Source organism: Ciona robusta, chromosome 1 (genome assembly GCF_009617815.1).
Source record: "Ciona robusta chromosome 1, ASM961781v2".
NCBI lineage: Eukaryota > Metazoa > Chordata > Ascidiacea > Phlebobranchia > Cionidae > Ciona > Ciona robusta.
The window spans coordinates 8,458,263-8,478,333 of NC_143235.1; the positions used below are offsets into that span (position 1 = coordinate 8,458,263).

The window sequence follows — 20,071 nt, forward strand, 5'->3', positions numbered from 1 at the left end:
ATATTAGATCTTATGTGATTCAGGGTATGACCTTCAAACCGGCCCAACAAGAATATTACGTACTCGCGTTAACAAAGGCGTTAGGTTAGTTTGACAAAGATACACATACCTTAAAAAGTAGAAATTCCTTATTATATTTAGAATTGAAAAGCCCTAGTTTTCAAGACCAGACAGTATGTAACTTTTGATTAAAATAGTCCGATATGACAGTCATTTGCGCAATTTCCGGCCTCACTTGGACGCACAACTGCATGTTAACGTCGTCATTAAAACGCACGCCCTATAAAAACTGTCACCAACAAAATATAAATTGCGCTTAGACCAACCAGTGGCCACACAGGAGACAGGAGACACCAAACGTGATAAAGTATAAATTTTATATCCAAAACTCAAGCTTGTATACCAATACTGGCAGTCAAATAAGTTTTAAAGTAATCAGGCTAGTATAGTTAAGGGTTAAAACTTAAATAGGGTAAAATCATTTACTATAATATTTACTTTAAATATAGACAGTTTAAACAAAAAAACGTGTAGCCAATTGTTGTTCTAACATTTTGTACCACCGTTTATTTAGCCGAGGTTATAATGGTTATCTAAAAAGCACGTCACTTCCGTACGCGCTGATGACGATGAGTAAGCGTTGATTACAGCGTCAGTGTATGACAGCGCTTGTCAACAAATACATTTAAGTGGTTTGCTCTGGTTTGAGTCAGGTACCGCGTGAATAAATCTACCTTGAATAATATCTGCCGTGTATGCATTTAAGAATATGCTTTAAAATTAATGCGCAACCGTACATTTATGGACTAGTGTGCACGTATTTGGTTTAGGTGTAAGGAATATTAGATAGTGGGGAGATCGGACACCCTTAGCACATAATATCCAAACATTCCGATCGTGTTTTAAAAAACTAAAAACGATCTATGGGAGCTGTGAGGGTGCGGTTTTATAATTCTTTGAAAGTGCTTTGTTTACTATCGAATGGGACGAGAAAATAGATCTAAAAGGTGTCCCATCTTCCCCCACCCCACTTATAAAGATATATTGTAATAGCCAGGTATTACTTGATTCAATAATGCTGCTAATATAAACTGAAGTTTAATTTTTGAAATGGAAATTGTGGCACCGCATAACGGCCATGGACTTTTGAATGAAAACAAATATATTCTTGATGGTTCGAAAACTGTGCTAAACGAAAAGAATTTTGATGGAATAGACTGCGACTACGTCACGCCTAACAACTTGCACAGCGCCCAAGTCAATGACGATGCATTTGAAATCGGGAAACGATTCAATCCTAAGCAAACAGAACCTGCTACCGGCACGGTCGAGCCCAAACAGGATAACGACGTCATATCAAATAAATTAGGAACAGAAAGCAGGGATGTGGCGCAGAAGGTTGAGGTAAAAGTTACTTTGCCCACCTTTGAAATTGAACACTTTCCAATTCGGGCAATGCCACCTATCAATAACACGTTTCCGAAATCGAGTGGTTGTTGTTGCAACTGTCACTGCGGCTCCTCGCACAGGCATGAACTGGAACGAACTGACCAGTTCAGGCGAAGCATGCTACAACAGCGTAGGTCGTCCCCCAGTGTTCTACGGCAAGGTTTTGAATTGGGGGAAAGTTTTGACCGAAGAACATGGACGTTGCCCTCCATGTTTTCCTCCCATCCTTACTGGGCTGGAAACACGAATTTAGTTATTGCTAATTCCAACAACAACTGTGCTGTGGTAAGCGACAGGACAGAAACGAACGACAGAGAAAGTGAAAGGCATGATTCGAATACCAGTGGGACACCAGAAGGTTATGGGGTCGAGTCCGGTTCACCCTCGTCCACCATTAACAAGAAGTGGCAGCTCGGAATTGTTAAAAACAAAGGCCTGCTGATGCTTGTACTAACTTTGGTGATCATCACAATTTCAACGTTAACTGCACTCATATATTTTGGTAAGTACGTCGATTCATTTGCATCCGCCCATGAACGTATTATCATTAGCACGCAATCATAAAGCACCCATTATATCATCCGTCTGCATATTTTATGTTCGTGGTTTCTATTCAAAGATTGCATTCAAATTCACGTATTATATGCAAGAATTCATGTGTATAACACTAAACAATACTGGTATGCTGCATGGCTAAAATAGCGAACATCGCGACGATAATTGCGTAGATAGCTATCCACGACTGGTATTTCCCGACTCGAACAACCAGTACCGACTCCCGCCGTCGCAGAAACGAAAACAGATATCGCTTGAAGTCGTGAACTTTTTAACACGGTATTATTGCAGGCGTAAATTTTGCCGTCTTTAACCACGCAGGAAAATACGGCTTTCGGAAAGGAAAGCGTGTTGTGACGACGAAGCTTTTCGCTGTGACTCGCAATTTATGTAAATTATTGCCATAACCACAGTGCGAGGGTGATTACATTGTTGCTAATAACACAGAAATCAATACGTTTACATTTACCAGAATGAAAATTTATTCTCGTTCTATGATTTGGTAATAGTTACTGTAATTAGAAACCGATTTAGATAATAAACAAATCCTTAATTACGCCGGCGACGTGCGTGAATTAAACTACATTAAAAGAAATTAAATCGCAGCTAGCTTGGGCAGTTTTACCGCAATGAAATAAACTGTGAGTTGAAAGTAAAGGGTTTGAACGTTTAACCATACAGTCGGTTTTGAGGTACATTGGTTCAGCAGAAGGACAATAAATTGTGATTTTCAGAGTAGACTCCTGACGGGTTTAATTGACAAGCGCCTCGCCACTTTAGCTTATAATTATCGCATTTGAACTACGCTGTTCATAACCCCAGGCGCCCGTAACAGAGTGTCGTAAATAAAATAATAAGGAACCGTCTGTGACGCGCATTCGGCGGCAAATTACGGGTCCGAGCCGACAGCCCAACATCGTCAAGCATAATTACCGATCCAAGGTCCTATAATTGCTAGTACTGATGGTGGAGAACGGTGTATTACGTTTTGTCGACTGAGCCGATTGCGAACAAACGATTTGTGGCTGATTCCTCCGAGGCCTTTGTTTTCGAGGCTTCTGTTTTCGAAGCCTCTGTTAACCTCTATTATCGTGTATAGCGTAACTACATATCTTTTGACACAGAATGGGCCTCTGTATTTTGATAAGCATTATCGCAATATGTGGCTTCGTGCAAAACGATTTTCCGTCAAAAATGTCGTTTATAAAATTCCATGGGTTACCCTAAATACATTGATCGAGGTTTTTAACATATTGATAATACTAAAAGCATGCTACTTGATATTAATTACGATGCACACAACGGTGATTTACTGAAAAGTTTGATTTCTTCAATGTTAAACCAGTGAAACATAAAAAGACAAATTGAGAATTTATATTGCTCAAGTAACTGAAACACGCATTCTATTTCCTACCTATCACGTACAATCTCAAACCGTCTTCGTATTAAATAACTTAACGCGGATCTGCCTATGACGTCACATACATCACATGACGTCGCACAATCTATTCCGGGCGACTTCATTTTAGCTTCACAAGAAATATTTACCGAGGAGAAACGAACACATGCTGTAATTACCTACGCAGTAAAGATTACTCTTTATGTACCGTGATAATGTCACGGGCAAAACGAAAACTTTTTTATCCGGTTTTAGCGACAACTGTTTAAAATAACAACGAATATCACGTGCAAGTTGCAATCAATTCATATAGTTAAACCACAATTCTCGCGTAACAAATAGCTGTAAGCATAGAAAGGAAACAGCAGTCTTGCAAACTATAAGCCACGGTTTAAAATTTCACAATGCAAAGTTTATATTATTTTCTTTTGTTATGTCATACATGTTTCTTATATTGGCCAACGAATATTTTATAGTCGTGCTTGGAAATCGTTCAGGATTCAACCATGGTAAGTTGGCTTCGGGGACATTATGTAACTGGTTATAGCAAACTGCATGACGTTTGATTGCATGTGTTGTTAACTTTAAATTAAAATCAGCACGTGCGTGAGTTGTGTAATACTGTAATTGGTCGGAATATTAACGAACTTATGGTTCCATGAAGCATCAGGCCACTTCATTGCATGTCCCTTCATTGCTTTTACTCACAGTATTAACACTTGATAATTACTAAATCAGTGTTTCATTTGAACAGCTATCAGTAATCGCTTTTTAATAAGGCCATGTTAAAGCATAGGCGCTTTTAGAACGATGGAGCAGAAGTTTATGTACCTTAAATCAGCATTATGTGTGAGCACGCCTTTGATTATCGTTCAGTTAATCTACAAACATAACGACCTTACCTATATGACTAACCGCATGTCGTGCAATGGACAAATAATGTCGGTGTTTATAAGTTATGTGGAGATGTAAGCAAGCGTGCATAATTTAAAATATTTGACATGCACATTTCTTATTTACAGGCGTGACATCTACACCTTCAAACATAAGTGTTCCTAAGGTACCAATCGTGGACATCAAGCTTAATCAAAGTAAGATGTAACGTTAAAATATTAACCATAGTAGGCAACAAAATCTAGGTTCTGGCTCTGCCAATTTAATCCATGATCCAAATATTTTGGTTTACGATTTTCGATTCAAATACAGCTGATAAGATTTGACATCAAAGCTGGGTGTACGTTATTTTTCCATACCGTGTTATCTCTGGTTACCACAACACGGTTTTTCGCTCAGAACCGTAATTCCCATAACGAAAGAGTTCAACATTTTCCCCTTATATGATTGAAGTGGCATACCACATGCATGGTGTAAACATACATGAATAAAAGCACGATACAGTTTTTTTTATAGACCAACACATATATGATTAAAATAAGGACTAAACCCTCGAAATACGTATCACGGATTAGTCCAATAGAGGAACTGTTAGATCGGAATTATCCTCTTAACTGGTAGTCTGTAAATATTGACACAACTCCGACAGTTTTAATAATTTGGGGTGAAAGTTTTGAAAGCGATGTCACGCTTTCACCCTTACAGTTTAAAGTACTGGATAAATGTTTCGTCTACTAAGCTTAAATAGGTTGCAGGTAAATGGCTGCGAGGCGTACTGTATAGCATCATGAACCTTATTGGATCACTCTTGATTTGGAAAAAGCAAATTTTGGCGCTAGTTGTTAACCAAGTAGTTATTATTGGGAATGTAAACCACGAATAAGCTAAAATCGATAAACAGGCGATTTTTTAATGGTTATAAATTTAAAATTATACATACCCGCCTTACTAAGTAGCATTATAACAAACTTGCTCCCATTTCCCCAGCGCTAGTATGCGGAGTATTTCCGCAGCAATATCTTCCTTCGAGAAGCGTTCAAGGTCGTTCTAGCAACATAAACACAGGTTTCCAATTTAATCCAATGATGCCTGAGAATGATACAAGAACTAACGTTACCGGTCGAGTCACTGGTTCTACACCAGCCAGTATATTGCAGTACCCGTGGCAGGTATGTCTAGTTAAATGAATGAACGTTTTGATTTTGTTTTATTTATATTCTAACAAACATTATATGACATATTATGGGTTTTCTTAGTTTTGCTTTGGGAATTTTGAAAACCATTTAATTTGTCCTGTTCATTTTAATCCTTTGTTGCAATACAAAATAGGATTCCGTTACGATTAATCAGAAAAATTAGGCGTACTAAAAATGTGACTAACGGTGTTGGCAGGTAGAATGTTGTAAACAGCATTTTGCGGGAGTGCGAAATGTTAATAAATGATGCTACCCTTTGGAATGGGTGAAGGTTAAATACGTCACATAGTTTGTCAAACACAGATGTACTGGACAGTATTGATTTAACATTCTCTGCGACATACACTAAAAAAATGAAATACTATATATGCGCGTGAATAAACATTTCGGTTGCGCCATGTCCACGGCATGTTGTTGTACATATATAGGTTAAATATACATTATAAAGTACCATTTAAAGTTCAGTACATTTGTTAACTGTAAGTTAGAGTTGAAACATACAAAACATAAACCGCGATTAAAGCCTGAAGAATTCATGATTCATTTCTGGTGTGAACAAATGCTTGAAGTTTATCCAAAACGGACGTTGTGTGTTTAGTGACTTAAAGATTACTTAGAAGTACACAAAAATAATAAACCAACGATCAATTATCCAAGGTTTTGAAGCACTTTTGGTTCATTGAAGCCGAAGTGGCGTGTAAGCAGTTGCAGGGTTTTACGAAATTAAGCGCTGTGTAATAACATTTACTGCGTGGTCATTTCGGGGTGATACAATTTTAGAAAATCAATTGTGGCCATGGTGGAGACTGTATTTTGCTCGCAGACGACATCTAGCGACGTTAGCCCAACACCGCATATTGCTAACTTTCAGCAACCACTGAATCGCATGCTCTCTGTCGAGCCACGAGTGATGGGTGGCCAAGACTCCCAAGTTGGGAGGTTCCTTTGGCAGGTAGGAGCTGACGTGGGTCATACCAGAACTTCCTTCATCACTTTTATCAAACTAATAGAAGTTTCAGCACAGCGATTGACGCAATAACTTTTACACTGAACGCCAACTTCCAAATTCCTGCACGTTGATATGTTTAGCATGCGTCTGTACTTTAATGGTGAACGCTAAACGGAAAACAATCCCAATGTACCTGGTTGAACGTGGTGACCATTTTATCAGATGTTTCGTCTTTACATACCAGCGATTGCGTGTATACATAAGCGCACCAAAATAAATATACACGGATAAACGAGGATACACAACGAAATCGACCGATAATGCATACTCCCGTTAACAAAAGGTTTTAACTCGGAGATAGCATCAACATGCAACACGCATGGTTCGGCTTCCTGGAAAATGTATGGGCACGTCAGCACGCATCCAACAGATAGTATCATAATCTTTTACATCACTGTACTGTAATAACCGTATCTTGACTTAATCTTAGCGGGCAGTATACCGAAAACAACAAACTCGTTTTCTTTGACAGCAGCCTGTCTCAAAAGGATTCTTGTTATGTAAAGTGCTTTGACACATTTCAAGGTGGCCTTGAATGCACTGCTGTACATGCTTGCTTGTGGTGTGTAATGCGTTATAGGTTTATTGAATGCGCCCGAGATACCCACATTTGCATGCGCTTATGTTTGGCTGATCTGCACTTACTGTTGACATTTTCTGTTAAACAACGTCCCAGTACTAACACCCAAGTTAAATTAACATAGATATTCTTAATTTACTTTAGGTTAGCCTGTGGGCAGAAGGACGAGGAATGACCTGCGGCGGTTCTATTATTCTTAAGAACTGGATACTGACGGCAGCTCATTGCACAGCAGCGTAAGTTACATAAATTGGAATCCACCATTGTAAATAATTTCTGTTTCCCGTATGCAGAAAACCAAGAGCCTCATCCTGGACAGCTTATGTTGGTATGTCTGCATTGTCCCTTAAAGACAACAGTCCAGCACAGAAGCGAGAAATCTCCCAAATTATCCAGAATAGTTTATATGATGACATCACCTACGACTACGATGTCAGTCTTATGAAAGTAAGACGTTTTAATATTTTATAAAATAAGGAGATAGCTGGAAATTGGGGCTGGTGTTGATGTGACGTGGAATGCAATTGTGCGATAAATATTAATAGATGCCACGTCTGAACTATCATTAAAATTGTTTTCTTTTTTAGCTAAAGAGTGACCTCGTATTCAATGACTACGTCCAGCCAATTTGCCTACCTCCTCCAAACCATGTATTCCCTTCCGGAATGCCGTGTTATGTCAGCGGTTGGGGAGAGCTTGACGATTCAGGTTCGCTTTAAATCTCGTATCCTCTGTTGAAACCAAAAATATGCTTGTGGTTGCTCAACTAATATGAGTAATGGTGCTATCAAGGCCATCATATATAAGTCCTTAAGCACTATGGATTTATTAATATCTCAGGTCATGCGTGTTTGGTTGTTTTTTAGTATACAGCACTGCACAACATTATTAAAATGAGATGTCGGTTTGGGCATTTTCACATTTACATAAAACAATGATTTTTCAGGTAATTCTCCTCATCCTGATGTTTTACAACATGCGCAAATAGATATCATCGGCAACGAAACTTGTTCAAGGCCTGATTGGCTGCAAAATTTGTTGACAAGCCGAATGCTATGCGCTGGAAAAATTGAAGGGAAAAAAGATGCATGTCAGGTGTTTATTACCCCATTTAAAAGCTTTCAAAATCATTTTGTTGTATTTAAAAACAAATAATTCTAGGGTGATTCCGGTGGCCCTCTGTCATGCTATGTGCCAGACGAAGGCGTTTGGATGTTGGCCGGAAGTGTAAGCTGGGGAATCGGTTGCGGCCAGCCGAAATTACCTGGTGTATACGCACGTATGACTTTCTTCACTGAATGGATTTGGAGAAGCATTGGTAAGGTCAAGGAGTTATAACAACACAGTCTGTTTTAAATGTTTGTGGTGGCCGAGACCGGAATTTAGTGTATATAATCGTAGGTTTTGTAACGGACGCCAAGAAATAAATTTGGTGTTTTAAAGCGCTTCAGACTTGACTGAAAGAAGTTTCGATGATAGGTTCCTTCGTGAAATAACAAATCGTTCCTTCGTAACCATCACCCTTTCACTGTCTTGAACTATAATCAATAGCAGGCGCCCTCAGTGATTATGCAGATCTTGTGGCACGAATTCGTGATCAACGAACGTATGATTAACATGCCCGGAGAGCTTACTGTTGTGAGATTACATTGTCTTCAGAAAATAACATTTTGTTAGCGACAATTTAACCTTAGAGACCTTCGCAATTTAACCCGATTGAAAAAGGGCTCATATATGTCCGTGGTATGCGACACTATACCGTACGAGATTTACTTAAAGAAGTTTCAAAATTTATAATGTCGTCGTGCTATACCACTACAAGGAATTGTCTTATACCAACGCAAATGTTGTGTAGATTGTTTTCAACGCCCAACTTCTAACTTGACAATTTGTTTCAGCTCAAAACGACCAATCAGTGGTTTAAACGGAAGGATGACACGCCAAGTAAGCAATACATCACATCGTATCAGGGTCTGGTAGAGTTTACAAAACGACAACTAGAGTTTTCTTGCTTGATCAACGTACGCCTGTCGCCTTCCAAAAGACAATTTTTCATCGTCAGGATTTGATATCATGGATTTACTCGTTATCAGATCTCCCTGTTTCCCAGTTGCCTATTAAGATTTTTAAATTAAGCACTGTGGCTATTTTTCTCTTCTTAAAAATTCACTTGCCGTCGCACTATTTAAATTGTGAAACTAGAGTATCAATTAATAATGATTTTAGGCTTTACTCATAAATGTTTGGATCTTCACCTCTCATTGAAATATACAACTCGTAAAACGGGAAACCCTTTTATATAGAATCCAGTCATGCCAGTTTTACACCACTTAGTAATCGAATACATTGGCTGAAGCTAAAAGGGTCAAGAAACGATATACCAAAGTTTGCAGTTGCCTTAACTATAACTAACTGTTTGATACGGGGTGGTGCAACGCTGCTACTTTTGTGGGCATATCTAGCGTTAGGCAAGACACTTAACCCAGTTATCTCTTATGGATTGTTTAAATTGTTAGTCATACAACCTTCCCTAAATGCACAAACACAGTCACATATGCGGTAACTCAGTGGGCACGGAATGGAACAGACCACTTTTAACTACTGTTGCATCGTTATGCGTAATATGCGAGGATACATTTGGTACATTTAGTTAGAACAAGTTAGAAGTCGCCGTTAGCATTTTGGAATTATGACTGCTTTAAAACCCCGAGCCATGGCGCCCTCTATATCCATTCCCCACCGCGCCCTCATAAAAATGCTATACTTATTGAAACACGTATTTTCGTTGTAACGAGTAAACTTTGATGCGTGACGCGTGTTGTGGATTGTTTACTTTTTTAGGATTTTTCTGAATGATCAAAATTTTCACGCAAGCATGGTTGGTAGTCTGGTAGAGTGGTAGATATGGGGGTTATTGGTTAGTGGGCAGGGGTAAGTAGTTATACGGATTAGTAGAGTAAGAGAGAAAGAGATTGAAACTTATCCTAGCGTTGCCGGAAAACGACAATCGTTATAACACGGGTGTTCATACACCTCGTTCAGCTTACGAGTTACCATGTATCTTACTTTGTGGGTGATTTTTTCATTTTTTTACGTACGACTGATAATTTGGAAAACTTATTAGTGACCACTGTCTAATGGGTTGAAGCAATTGCTGTTAAGCGTTTTACCCAAGGACACATACATCCATATAATGGTAGCAGTTAGCACCAAGGTGATCCTAGAATGCAGATATTATAGCGGCCATTTTCGATACCTTCTACTGGTGCCACCAACCTAAAATTTGGACACTGTACTAATTAGACCCCAGCGGTATCGAATCTAAAATAAAAAATTAAAATTCTAAAAAATATTAATTATGAATATTAATATTCGCCATAAAAACATATTTATAGAATTTTCGCACGAACCAGCTTTGAATATGTTATAGCGCTACGTAATAGCTAAAAAATGAAATATTAATTTCTTAAAAAAAATGCGGGCTTGGGTTCAGAATACAAAAAAGTATGGTCATATCTTTAATCCCTTGTTCATATATTTTATTTGCACGAACGCAAAAATTATACATGTTATCAAAAATAATATAATGAACAGTAAATGCGTACATTTAAATGTGATGTTTTGAATTTAAATACAGTCTTCGACTGTCGCATCATTTACTTTATCCTGTCGCTGTCGAATCATTTACTATTAAAGTAAAACTAATAACTATTTTTAGCTGAAATACATTTCGGTACAAACTGAAGAGTACAAATAATTGACAGCACATATTACTTGTCCTACCTTTACTCCAGATATCAGCGGACAGCCACTGTTACAGGCATTTGGCTGCGAGTTAATGTTGATATAAACCATGGAATTATTGAATTGGATTCGGATATCTGTGGGATTTCAATGTTCTCCTGTGGTCAAGATGTTCACGTAACGGATTTGTGATTTCCTTTCGTCATAAAATAAATCTCAGGTTCTCGGCAGCAACAATCAACAACTAACCTACAAGATTCTACATCAACAAAAAAGAAAATTTAATTGTGAAATTTTAAAGCTTCGTCATGTAAATGCTACAACGAAAGAAAAGTTTCTGCGAGATTGGTATATGGTGGAGTCAAAGTTATTTTATTGATGGACTGAAGATAAATAAGGTTACTTAATCAAGATACAGAGACCTATAAATACTTTAAACTATAGATGAACTATATATACGAAGATGTACAAAAGCAAGTGTTCAAAGTACGTGTGCTAGATAATACAAAATAACACGTGATACGACTGTAACTCAAAACACCCAACACATAAATATAATATTAGACTTTATCTCTTATGTTGCATATGATGAGCAACAGAAATACACGAAAGGCTGCAGTTATGCGCCGACTCAAGCACAGACTTGAAATTCAGTCTCAATCACTGGGTAAGTTTACACAATGTTTGGAATTTTGTTTTTTATATGTAGATTTTACTGCTATATAAACGGACTAAATTTGGTTTTGTAACTAATTTTGATTCTGTTAACAGCGGAGCAGTTTGATTTCCGGATGATGGTGGAGTTCTCATTTAAAGATGAAAAGAAACCAGCTGTTCTGTATGAAGCTTCACAAGTTTTTCCAGTGATGACAAATAATTTCGAGTCGAACGTTATGGAAGGAGCAAAAGTACAACAACATATTCAGCTTTTGAATATAAATTAGTTATTGGTCTTTACTTGCGTATAAATAAGTGACAAACAACACAACATGCAAAATAAATTAAGGTAACAGCTAGAATAATTAAAATGTTTTTATAGAAAAGCCTTTACTCACTACAAAGCGGGGAGGATCTGCTGAAGATGGACGTTGTGCAGTTACATGCATCTCACTTTTACTCTGTTAATCCCTCGAACGTAAGTTTAACAACGTAATGCTTTAACTAACAGGGAGTCATGCAATCATTTGTAATACAGGCTACATCCAGCCACACACCCCATGCAACTGATCTACTAATAGGTTTGGATAGCGATATTGATCGCATGCAATGCTCTCTTTACTCTCGTTGGAAAGGGGACAAGGACTCCTCATACAAACGTATACAACAAAAATTCCAGTTCCAATCAATGGCTTACAATGGTCAGTTGCAACAGATAAAAGCAAGCCAAAAACCTGGTAATTTATATAAAAGTTTATTCAATATCTTATAAATTGCTAATTAACTTGGTTGATTTTAGAGTAAAAACAAAGCCTTAGTATACAGTACAAACAAGAATTGCTGACAAAAATTTGGTTGTACAATGCCAAAACTTATTTCCAATAATACCAGATGCTGTGCTCAGCAATCCTGAGCAAACCCTTTTCATCTACATTCGGAAACAGATTGGCACAAACAAGTATTCACCTATGTACAAGCTGTCTGGGCTGTGTCTGTTCCTACCCCAGGTATGCACTCTATTGTATTTTTTCAATAAAATAAGCTGATGACTATTAAATATCTTTACAGTCAAACCTGTTAAACTGGGATGGATTCACATCAGACAACCTTTCTTTGTTTCAGCAGCAAAGTTAACAGGGTAAACGAAGAAGTTAAAAGAGTTATCCAATTAAAACACACCTTGTGTTGTTGTATATAAACTGATTTATTGTACAGGTAATAGTTACAGTTGTGTTAAATCTAAAGAATAAATTGTCACTCTACCAAAAAAGTCCGTTGTCTCTTTAAAATTAATCTTCACTTCATCATAGAGTTGAAGGTCAGAACTGGCAGACAATTTTAAATTAAAAGTCTGCATAGAGTTGACATCTTCAGGATAGCAGTCCGCAGTTGCAGCTATATTTCCATCATATATCAGTTCCAAGTGGCAGTGTTTTGAGCTAAAGCCACCTTGAAACTGCACAGATAGCTTTAAATTATGTTCCACCTGACAACTTTGTTCAAGTTTAATTTTGATCCACTGCAGATCCCCCTATGAATACAAATAGCAATTTACATGATATATTTGGCTGGTGTAAAACTTACTTGATCAGAGTTCCAGCATGTATCCTCATTGTTGTCAAATAGATATTTCTTCCCATACTGCTTGACATCTCTGTTAAGGACAGAACTCACACGGACATTTGTTGCACTTTTAATTAGTGACATAACTGTTTGAATCTAAGAATTTCCAATAATGCACAAGCAAACCCCACTCACTATTAAGATGGATCCAACTATGCTCTCTAGAAACATGACATGATAATAGACACCAAAGCTGCAGAGATGTAATAGCATATACCTTTATCAATTTTTTCATTGAGCCACCAACCAGTAAAAGTAGTGAATAGCAGAGTTAATGAGTTTGCAACTGGTACAGCAACTGATAGATCTATTAGTAATAGTTTAAGCTGTGTTTAGTCACGAATTTAAATTAGATCTAAACCTCACAATAAAAAATACATAATTTCTAATTTTCTATTTATCCTTTTAATTATAACAACAAACGTCATATTCAAGAATCACTATAACATTGAAACTAACCTGTGCTTGATAGAGACAGAAAATACAGAACAGAACCGAACTGGTTAATAAGTAGTGGTGCAACACACTTCCAGTTACAAATAACAAAGTTTAGTTTAGCGAGTAATTCTGTTAACTTTGAATTACGTTTGATATTCTCGATCCCAGAGCCTCCTTTCTTTAGAAATGGATTGGTTACACCCCAACAAGAAGCAGTTAATACAAGCATACACAGTCCATATAGACTCATAGCTGCTTAAATTGAAAAGTTTATATTAGGTATGCTTCTGTGTAAATCTGAATATTTTTAGTCCACTTTGCTACGAATACGAAAGCCTAAGTTTTAAAATCGTTGTTCTCCAGCTCCGGTGAATCCCCTACCGGTGACACCGAATATTTAAAGATTCCATTTTAAAATAACGATGAAGATAAATTTCAATCAATAAAAGTACCTGATTAACACAGAAAAATCAAATGTTGGTTTTACAGACCCTTACTCCAGGATTATTTTAATAAAACTAAACAGTTTACTTTTAAAATTGCTTAAAAAATGTTTTAACTTTTGCTACCGAATTTATTGCGAAACACTGTCGTACAAACAGTACCCGTGTTCTCAATCCCAATACTACAGACCTCATACCCACCTACTTGTCTAGGTAGTATAAGTGTCGATTTAAAAGATTATACTGATTACTGCACTTTGTCGGAGTGTACTTCAAGTTTATAAGTTTGGTTTTATGATATGTATTTTACAGACATTCTATAACATGTTTACTCCTTAATGTATTCCATTATTACAGATGTGTTCGTACAGATTTAAAGTATACTAACATTTAAGTAGTCAACTTTATATCATGAGCCTTTTATGTCAAAAATGCAACCAGTTCATTCAATTTCGATATGTCATTCGAACATTATCGCAAGTTACTACACATGTCCATACACCGAGGTTAATCAAGTGTGAGGATATTCTGACAAAATCGGTTGCCCTTACTCTCAGCCTACCGTCAATAACTCGTCAAATATACACAACCACGTTTCTAAGAAAATCTAAATCAAAGAAAGGAAAAACACAGATGAAGATTCGAGAAGTAATCAGACCAAGGGATGCAGAGGAAGTCTTGGATTTACTAGAAGTGGAAAACGAAATGAAGAAGTGTGTTCTGTTTCTTCAGGATGCCTATACAAAAGAGTTTAAAGTTGGAGCGGACTTGTCCATATTTGAACAAATGACAATAAACATTGAGAATGACCAATATCCGCTCAATGAAATTGGGCAGATCAGCAAACCAACTCAGAGAATGATAGTTGTGGATATGGAGAGCTTCCCACAATATATTAAAGAAGCTGAAGCTGTGATTCGTGATAGCAACATGAATTTAAATCCAAATACCACTGGTACGTTGATTAAAGTTACAATCCCCCAAGTTACAGCTGAGTACAGACAACTAGTTGCAAAAAAAGCAAAAGAAAGGCTAAATTTGTGCAATGAAAAACTTCGAAATATTAAAGCAATGAATGAAAAGTTAGCAAAGAACCACGAAGGTTTGACGGAAAATCTTGAACATGGAATTAAAGAACAACTTTCGGTTTATTTGGAACATTATAAAACAAAGGCCATGGAGGTGTACAAGGCCAAGGAAAAGGAATTGCTGCACCCTTCATAGATTCAAATTCTTATCAATTTCGAACAGTCAATACACTAACTTGTATAATTTGTTTGTGATTTTTAACAAATCCTAGGTAAACACTAAACAACTGGGGTCTGCTTAATTTTAAAAAGTTTTATATTTACTTTTTACTAATAGCATTTAACTCCATGCCTAGAAAAAAAAATTATAGGAGCTAACTTGTGCACCTCCTGTTATAATCAACTACTATTATGCATGAGCCGAAATGTTAGATTCACCCGTGCGCTTCTATCATGATATTCTTTGGGTACCCTGTGTTGCCAGTCATGTTGCGTGGCACCTGTCATGAGCAGCAAGCTTCCATGCGTAAGTGGTACACGTATCCTCTTACAGTACGTTAAGTCCTCATCAGTTTTCTGGAAGTGCGGTCATGTTATGCGTAATCAAATATGATAAGAGTCATGTTTGGAAATTCCCATAAAACTATTTTTAAACATTACACGTTTTTCAAGAATGTGTGTGGAGCAGACAGAGCATTGAAAGTAAATAACTTACGATATCAGTAATTTCTCTGAGCTCGAAGTTTCTCGTATCTCCAAACGAGATTGATGCGATCGGTGGTGAATTCCCAAGCGCAGGTTCGGCGTCAGTGTGCCAATCCACGCTGTCATGTCCGTCTCTGTATAAATTAGCGAGCAACGAGTTGAACTTGTAACCATACAGATCGTTCAATCGATCCCGCAGTGCGGCCAGCAGAGGATGCCACTGAGCAAAGAAACACGAGTTTATCAGACTGGTGGATCAATAACGTTTGTCAATCACGCGCCGCGCACGATAAAACTGGATTACACCGTTTGATGTTGGGAAAATTACATTACCGTAACAGTCCAGTAAGGGAAACGAAAACGTTACCTGGAACTCGAATGCGCGACTCGGCTCAAAATAGCAACACGTGATTAGGCGCTTGATACAGGAAAAGCGGCCGTTTCCGCTCAGGCGTTGTACAATTGAGCGTCGTATAACGCCACAGTGTTGGTTTTGCATAAGTGAACACGCGATGGGCGATTCAAGTACGCGGAAATCTGGCAGGCGTCTAAAGCAGTGCGTTAATCAACAGTGAGTCGCGTGTTTGTAACCAGGCAGCACGCGGCAGTGTAAACAGTAGTCGAGAAATAAGAGATGAGTGATGAAAAGTGGGACATGTACGAACTACTCAACCATTTCGAGCTTGTTGAGTGGGAGTTCACAAACATGGCCAACTTAGTTTTGGAAACGCTCGACCTCGATGAATGTGAGCTCGAAACGGTACCGCCAGCCATCACAGAAATCGAGTACTACGCATTCAGAGACGTACAGGCCGTAAGTTTAAACAACAACCCAAACATTACAAACGCGGATATACTGGGAAAGCTGTTGGATATGCAGGCGATCAACATGTGGGGTTGTCGTTTAACCACGATTCCAAAATCCTGGGTAAATCTACACAAACTTCAAGTACTTGGCTTGGGCAATACGCCCACGTTGAAAGGGTATGGACCACTTAGAAACTTAACTAACATTCAGTGGTTGGACTTGGGAGGCTGCGGACTCAAATCGATTCCACAAGAAGTGACGCACCTTACTAAGCTAACGGTGTTGGCGCTGGGAAAGAATGAAGGAATCGAGATTGACGACAGCTTATGCTGCTTTTGGAATTTACAGAGACTTGCGTTAAATGAGTGCGCGTTGAAAGCGGTGCCTACGCCCATATACTCCCTTATTCGGTTAACACATTTACATCTAGACAACAACATGCTGTTCAGTATCGGGCAACAGATCGTGCAGCTGAAGGCATTAGAAGAGCTATCAGTAACGGGAAACGATAACATGAGCTTCCCGAAACTTTTAAGCCAATGCGAAAACGTGAAAAGAATAATCGTGGATGAAAACTTAAACCTAAGTCAGATATCCCACTCACTACGCAAGAAAATGCAAGTTGCGTGCCGTGAGCTGCAGCCTGCAGTTAGAAGCAACGGTAAAGCATAAACAATGTATTTACTCAACGCCTTATAGAACTGCCATGGAGTGGCAACCTTTAAGAAACATTCGTCTGGAACGTGCTTCTAATACCGCGCATTCTATGCACTTTATCGCCATGATTTTCGTGATGTATTTTTTTAAATTTTACTGCGCAGTACAAGTCGATGCCGAGCGTTGCAGCCATAAAGTTCTCTATACGTCGATCTTAAAATAGACTTCGGTTTTGTTTCTTTGTAAAAGATTAAACGAACATTGTTGTAGCTTTTAAAATACCTGTAAACAAGGTATTCATTGCTACGTTGATCAGTCACGATTACTTTATCTTTTACAAGGAACCGCAACCGAGGTGCGCTGTGTACAACGTGTATTGTGTGCACGAACTATGCACGTTGCGACAGCCATTGTCGATGCTTCGCACAATACTGTACACCAGTAAACCACATTGTGTGTGCCGGGAGACCATACAGATTTATTAAATGCATGATCCGTTGTGTCTGGGCAGTACATAGGACTAATTCACATTAACAGTGTAATGACTTATAAAAGTAACAGAACAAATAGTAATAAATGTTTGTTCCAATTGCCAATATTGTTTCATTAGTTTAATGCGATACAGTTGATACTGATAGAGAATTAAAAAATTATTGACTCGCATCCTAATACATGATTCATCAAAAATTTCAGTGCTTCCCAACTTATTTTATCAACTGCCATCAAATAAAACATGCAAACTAAAACAAGAGATAGTGTGCTTTATAAATCAAAATAGCTTTAATTGATAACATAATTTTGTCGCTACAGCCAACAGTGAAACTTTAGGCAATTATATTTAGAGAACTAACTTTAGTTGTTGGTTAGCAAAGGTATGTTTTAGACTATAAAAATAAAAACTGCTGGGTTTAAAAATCCCTGCAATATTGTAAAAGAACTTTTATTTCTACACCAAAATTTGTGTGAAATTTAGTTTTAGAAATTTGGTCACAAACGCTTTTACTTTTAGTGATTGCTTGGGTCACCAAAAATAGGTTAGGATTAAGAAGCACTATCGTAAAGTTTATGTCAAATTCAGATGCCAAAGTATTATGGTATAACGAATAATATACCAGAGTTCTAAGGTCGCATACCTGTACAACACCTGCTAACATGAATTTATTGATTACCAAAATTTATGTCAATCTCACTTCTTATTTTAATATAAGCAATAATTTTTTTGATTTAAAAACACATTTTGCTTGTTATCACCACCCTATTTAAGAATACAGGATACATTGGGGGGAATGGTAGTTATACCAAAAAAGTGTATGACAATCATACATTTTTGTAATGATGCCAATAAAGTAAATTGTTAATAGTTCTCTGCTGCTTACTGTTTACTACATACACAGCAAGTTAAAAACCTATTTTTGTCAATTCACATAAAATATTTACCTGTAACTACATTGTAATAATAAGATACTCACATGTGGGTTAGGTGGCTGCACTACACCAGAGTATGAGTAGGAGAATTCACTAAACCAAGCAGTTAGACGAGGTTCCATTGAGTTTGGTCCGTACTTAAGGTTCCTTCGATGCTCCCACTGAACCTCATTCTTTAAAGTCTCCAACATCCAGTCCGCATCAGACTTCTCAAGGAAGTTAGGAAAAAATGCAATCTTGGATTTACCACGAGATGTAGAACTGATAACATGCTCTCCTTCATCTCTGTTAATGTAAAATAGTGAGCATTGTATGGTGTCATACATTTACATTATATGTATGGTAACACTAGAAATATATATTTTTTATGGTTAAAATGGTATGCATAAAATATAAATAATCTCTGTGTTTGTTGTTTTATATGGGTCTGAATCTAGATCCTAGAAAAATACAACAAAATTATTGGATAAAAATTATGAGATCGAAACTAAAACAAAAACATACATATCCAGGGTTGTTTATTACATGACAAATAGAAAAAGGGATAATTGAGACCTTTTATAAAACAAATGAGCAAAATAAAGAACCAGCAACTCACTTGATTACAATTTCTTTAGGAACAACGCGGAGGACCTGAAATAGGTTGTTAAAAATAATGATGTCACTTATATATTACTAACAAGTAGCAATAGCGTATTAATGATGGAAATCTTAAAAACGTAGTTACATTCGTTGGAATAGGACAAAGCTTCACTTCTGTATTTTCAATGCTTTTATTTAAAACATTCTTGGTGCCCCATGAAGCAGCTCCTGTGGCAGATTGGGCAGTAGGGGTATTCTTTCTGCAAAAAGATGTGTATAACATAAAAAAGTGACGGCACTAGTGAAGAATCTTCCGGTACATAGCAGAATAGGCTGGTGGAAGTGTTAGTGGTTGGTGGTTAGGTGTTGATGGTTAGGGGGTTAGTGGTTATAGGGGTTAGTCGTTAGTGGCTAGGGGTTAGCAAATAAGGTGGGGGGAACAAAGTGACTATCATTTAGTTTGGTCGGTATGGTATGTGTGGGTGCTTGTCGTTCTGAAATACAATTAAATTTACTTACGTGCTGCTATGTTCTTTTGAAGATGACGGCCGTGTGGGTGCTGCCCATGAGCCCTGCACACGAGACCGTGCCTTCCGGTTAGAATTCATAAAATTTAAGTTAGATTTGGCGATTTTATTTACACAAAACCATTGCAATACTAAAGTTCTGTCCTTCGGTTTGGTACGTCCTTCAAGACTGGGGAATCCCCAGTTGAAACTCGTTTTTGACTATTATGTTGAAACTATTCTATATACAGGTGTTTCAAAAGTATTAAAACCAAACGATGGCTTTTATTTGTTTTGTACGGGCTATGTTTGCCAGTGAAGCTTTATACACGAAGAAATAACGTCGTTCTGTTCTCATTTTATCAAATGTCAT

General features: G+C 37.6%; 5 protein-coding genes across 11 annotated transcripts; 3 read left to right on the plus strand and 2 right to left on the minus strand.

The window, feature by feature from the left end:
• Positions 1 to 1,001: 1,001 nt before the first annotated feature.
• LOC149742703 (uncharacterized) lies at positions 1,002 to 9,444 on the plus strand. 4 transcript variants are annotated; one of them, XM_089876307.1, is made up of 11 exons: positions 1,002 to 1,951; positions 3,880 to 3,912; positions 4,426 to 4,494; positions 5,285 to 5,466; positions 6,317 to 6,445; positions 7,227 to 7,318; positions 7,376 to 7,529; positions 7,670 to 7,790; positions 8,029 to 8,177; positions 8,244 to 8,400; positions 8,981 to 9,444. In XM_089876307.1, the coding sequence occupies exons 1-11, from the start codon at positions 1,111 to 1,113 to the stop codon at positions 9,004 to 9,006; spliced, it is 1,953 nt and encodes a 650-aa protein (XP_089732433.1). In that variant the 5' UTR covers positions 1,002 to 1,110; the 3' UTR covers positions 9,007 to 9,444. The 4 variants fall into 4 exon arrangements, with proteins under 4 accessions (XP_089732433.1, XP_089732442.1, XP_089732449.1 ...); XM_089876316.1 differs by lacking the exon at positions 3,880 to 3,912 and having other exon boundaries at positions 1,003 to 1,951; XM_089876323.1 differs by lacking the exon at positions 6,317 to 6,445 and having other exon boundaries at positions 1,005 to 1,951.
• Positions 9,445 to 10,881: 1,437 nt separating this feature from the next.
• Positions 10,882 to 12,753, plus strand: LOC149742704 (uncharacterized protein C6orf62 homolog). 2 transcript variants are annotated; one of them, XM_089876513.1, is made up of 6 exons: positions 10,882 to 11,493; positions 11,598 to 11,734; positions 11,866 to 11,961; positions 12,022 to 12,220; positions 12,375 to 12,490; positions 12,552 to 12,753. In XM_089876513.1, exons 1-6 carry the CDS (start codon positions 11,403 to 11,405, stop codon positions 12,615 to 12,617), a joined length of 705 nt encoding a protein of 234 aa, XP_089732639.1. In that variant the 5' UTR covers positions 10,882 to 11,402; the 3' UTR covers positions 12,618 to 12,753. The 2 variants fall into 2 exon arrangements, with proteins under 2 accessions (XP_089732639.1, XP_089732647.1); XM_089876521.1 differs by having other exon boundaries at positions 12,022 to 12,217; positions 12,372 to 12,490.
• On the minus strand, positions 12,664 to 13,903 carry LOC149742705 (nuclear receptor 2C2-associated protein-like). Of its 3 annotated transcripts, none has more exons than XM_089876654.1 (3): positions 13,566 to 13,707; positions 13,068 to 13,267; positions 12,664 to 13,014 (listed from the first exon to the last, which is right to left on the minus strand). In XM_089876654.1, exons 2-3 carry the CDS (start codon positions 13,188 to 13,190, stop codon positions 12,706 to 12,708), a joined length of 432 nt encoding a protein of 143 aa, XP_089732780.1. In that variant the 5' UTR covers positions 13,191 to 13,267; positions 13,566 to 13,707; the 3' UTR covers positions 12,664 to 12,705. The 3 variants fall into 3 exon arrangements, with proteins under 3 accessions (XP_089732780.1, XP_089732771.1, XP_089732788.1); XM_089876645.1 differs by lacking the exon at positions 13,566 to 13,707 and adding an exon at positions 13,324 to 13,413; XM_089876662.1 differs by lacking the exon at positions 12,664 to 13,014 and adding an exon at positions 13,324 to 13,413 and having other exon boundaries at positions 13,069 to 13,267; positions 13,566 to 13,903.
• Positions 13,904 to 15,116: 1,213 nt separating this feature from the next.
• On the minus strand, positions 15,117 to 19,918 carry LOC149742706 (alpha-ketoglutarate-dependent dioxygenase alkB homolog 3-like). The gene is made up of 6 exons (XM_089876448.1): positions 19,712 to 19,918; positions 19,338 to 19,452; positions 19,209 to 19,243; positions 18,655 to 18,895; positions 15,731 to 15,940; positions 15,117 to 15,591 (listed from the first exon to the last, which is right to left on the minus strand). The coding sequence occupies exons 1-6, from the start codon at positions 19,798 to 19,800 to the stop codon at positions 15,415 to 15,417; spliced, it is 867 nt and encodes a 288-aa protein (XP_089732574.1). The 5' UTR covers positions 19,801 to 19,918; the 3' UTR covers positions 15,117 to 15,414.
• On the plus strand, positions 16,202 to 17,934 carry LOC149742707 (uncharacterized). The gene has a single exon (XM_089876461.1). The coding sequence runs from the start codon at positions 16,355 to 16,357 to the stop codon at positions 17,198 to 17,200; it is 846 nt and encodes a 281-aa protein (XP_089732587.1). The 5' UTR covers positions 16,202 to 16,354; the 3' UTR covers positions 17,201 to 17,934.
• Positions 19,919 to 20,071: the final 153 nt, after the last annotated feature.

Excerpts from the sequence above, each read along its gene's own strand:
- LOC149742703 (XM_089876307.1), top strand. The coding sequence starts at position 1,111 with ATGGAAATTGTGGCACCGCATAACGGCCATGGACTTTTGAATGAAAAC. Across the intron at positions 4,495-5,284 it reads GGACATCAAGCTTAATCAAA|CGCTAGTATGCGGAGTATTT; the intron begins GTAAGATGTAAC and ends CCATTTCCCCAG. Across the intron at positions 5,467-6,316 it reads TATTGCAGTACCCGTGGCAG|ACGACATCTAGCGACGTTAG; the intron begins GTATGTCTAGTT and ends TTTTGCTCGCAG.
- LOC149742706 (XM_089876448.1), bottom strand. The coding sequence starts at position 19,800 with ATGAATTCTAACCGGAAGGCACGGTCTCGTGTGCAGGGCTCATGGGCA. Across the intron at positions 19,244-19,337 it reads TTTGTCCTATTCCAACGAAT|GTCCTCCGCGTTGTTCCTAA; the intron begins GTAACTACGTTT and ends AACCTATTTCAG. Across the intron at positions 18,896-19,208 it reads CCTAAAGAAATTGTAATCAA|AGATGAAGGAGAGCATGTTA; the intron begins GTGAGTTGCTGG and ends TTACATTAACAG.
- LOC149742705 (XM_089876654.1), bottom strand. The coding sequence starts at position 13,190 with ATGTCACTAATTAAAAGTGCAACAAATGTCCGTGTGAGTTCTGTCCTT. Across the intron at positions 13,015-13,067 it reads CATGCTGGAACTCTGATCAA|GGGGATCTGCAGTGGATCAA; the intron begins GTAAGTTTTACA and ends TTGTATTCATAG.
- LOC149742707 (XM_089876461.1), top strand. The coding sequence starts at position 16,355 with ATGAGTGATGAAAAGTGGGACATGTACGAACTACTCAACCATTTCGAG.
- LOC149742704 (XM_089876513.1), top strand. The coding sequence starts at position 11,403 with ATGTTGCATATGATGAGCAACAGAAATACACGAAAGGCTGCAGTTATG. Across the intron at positions 11,735-11,865 it reads ACGTTATGGAAGGAGCAAAA|AAAAGCCTTTACTCACTACA; the intron begins GTACAACAACAT and ends ATGTTTTTATAG. Across the intron at positions 12,491-12,551 it reads TGTGTCTGTTCCTACCCCAG|TCAAACCTGTTAAACTGGGA; the intron begins GTATGCACTCTA and ends ATATCTTTACAG.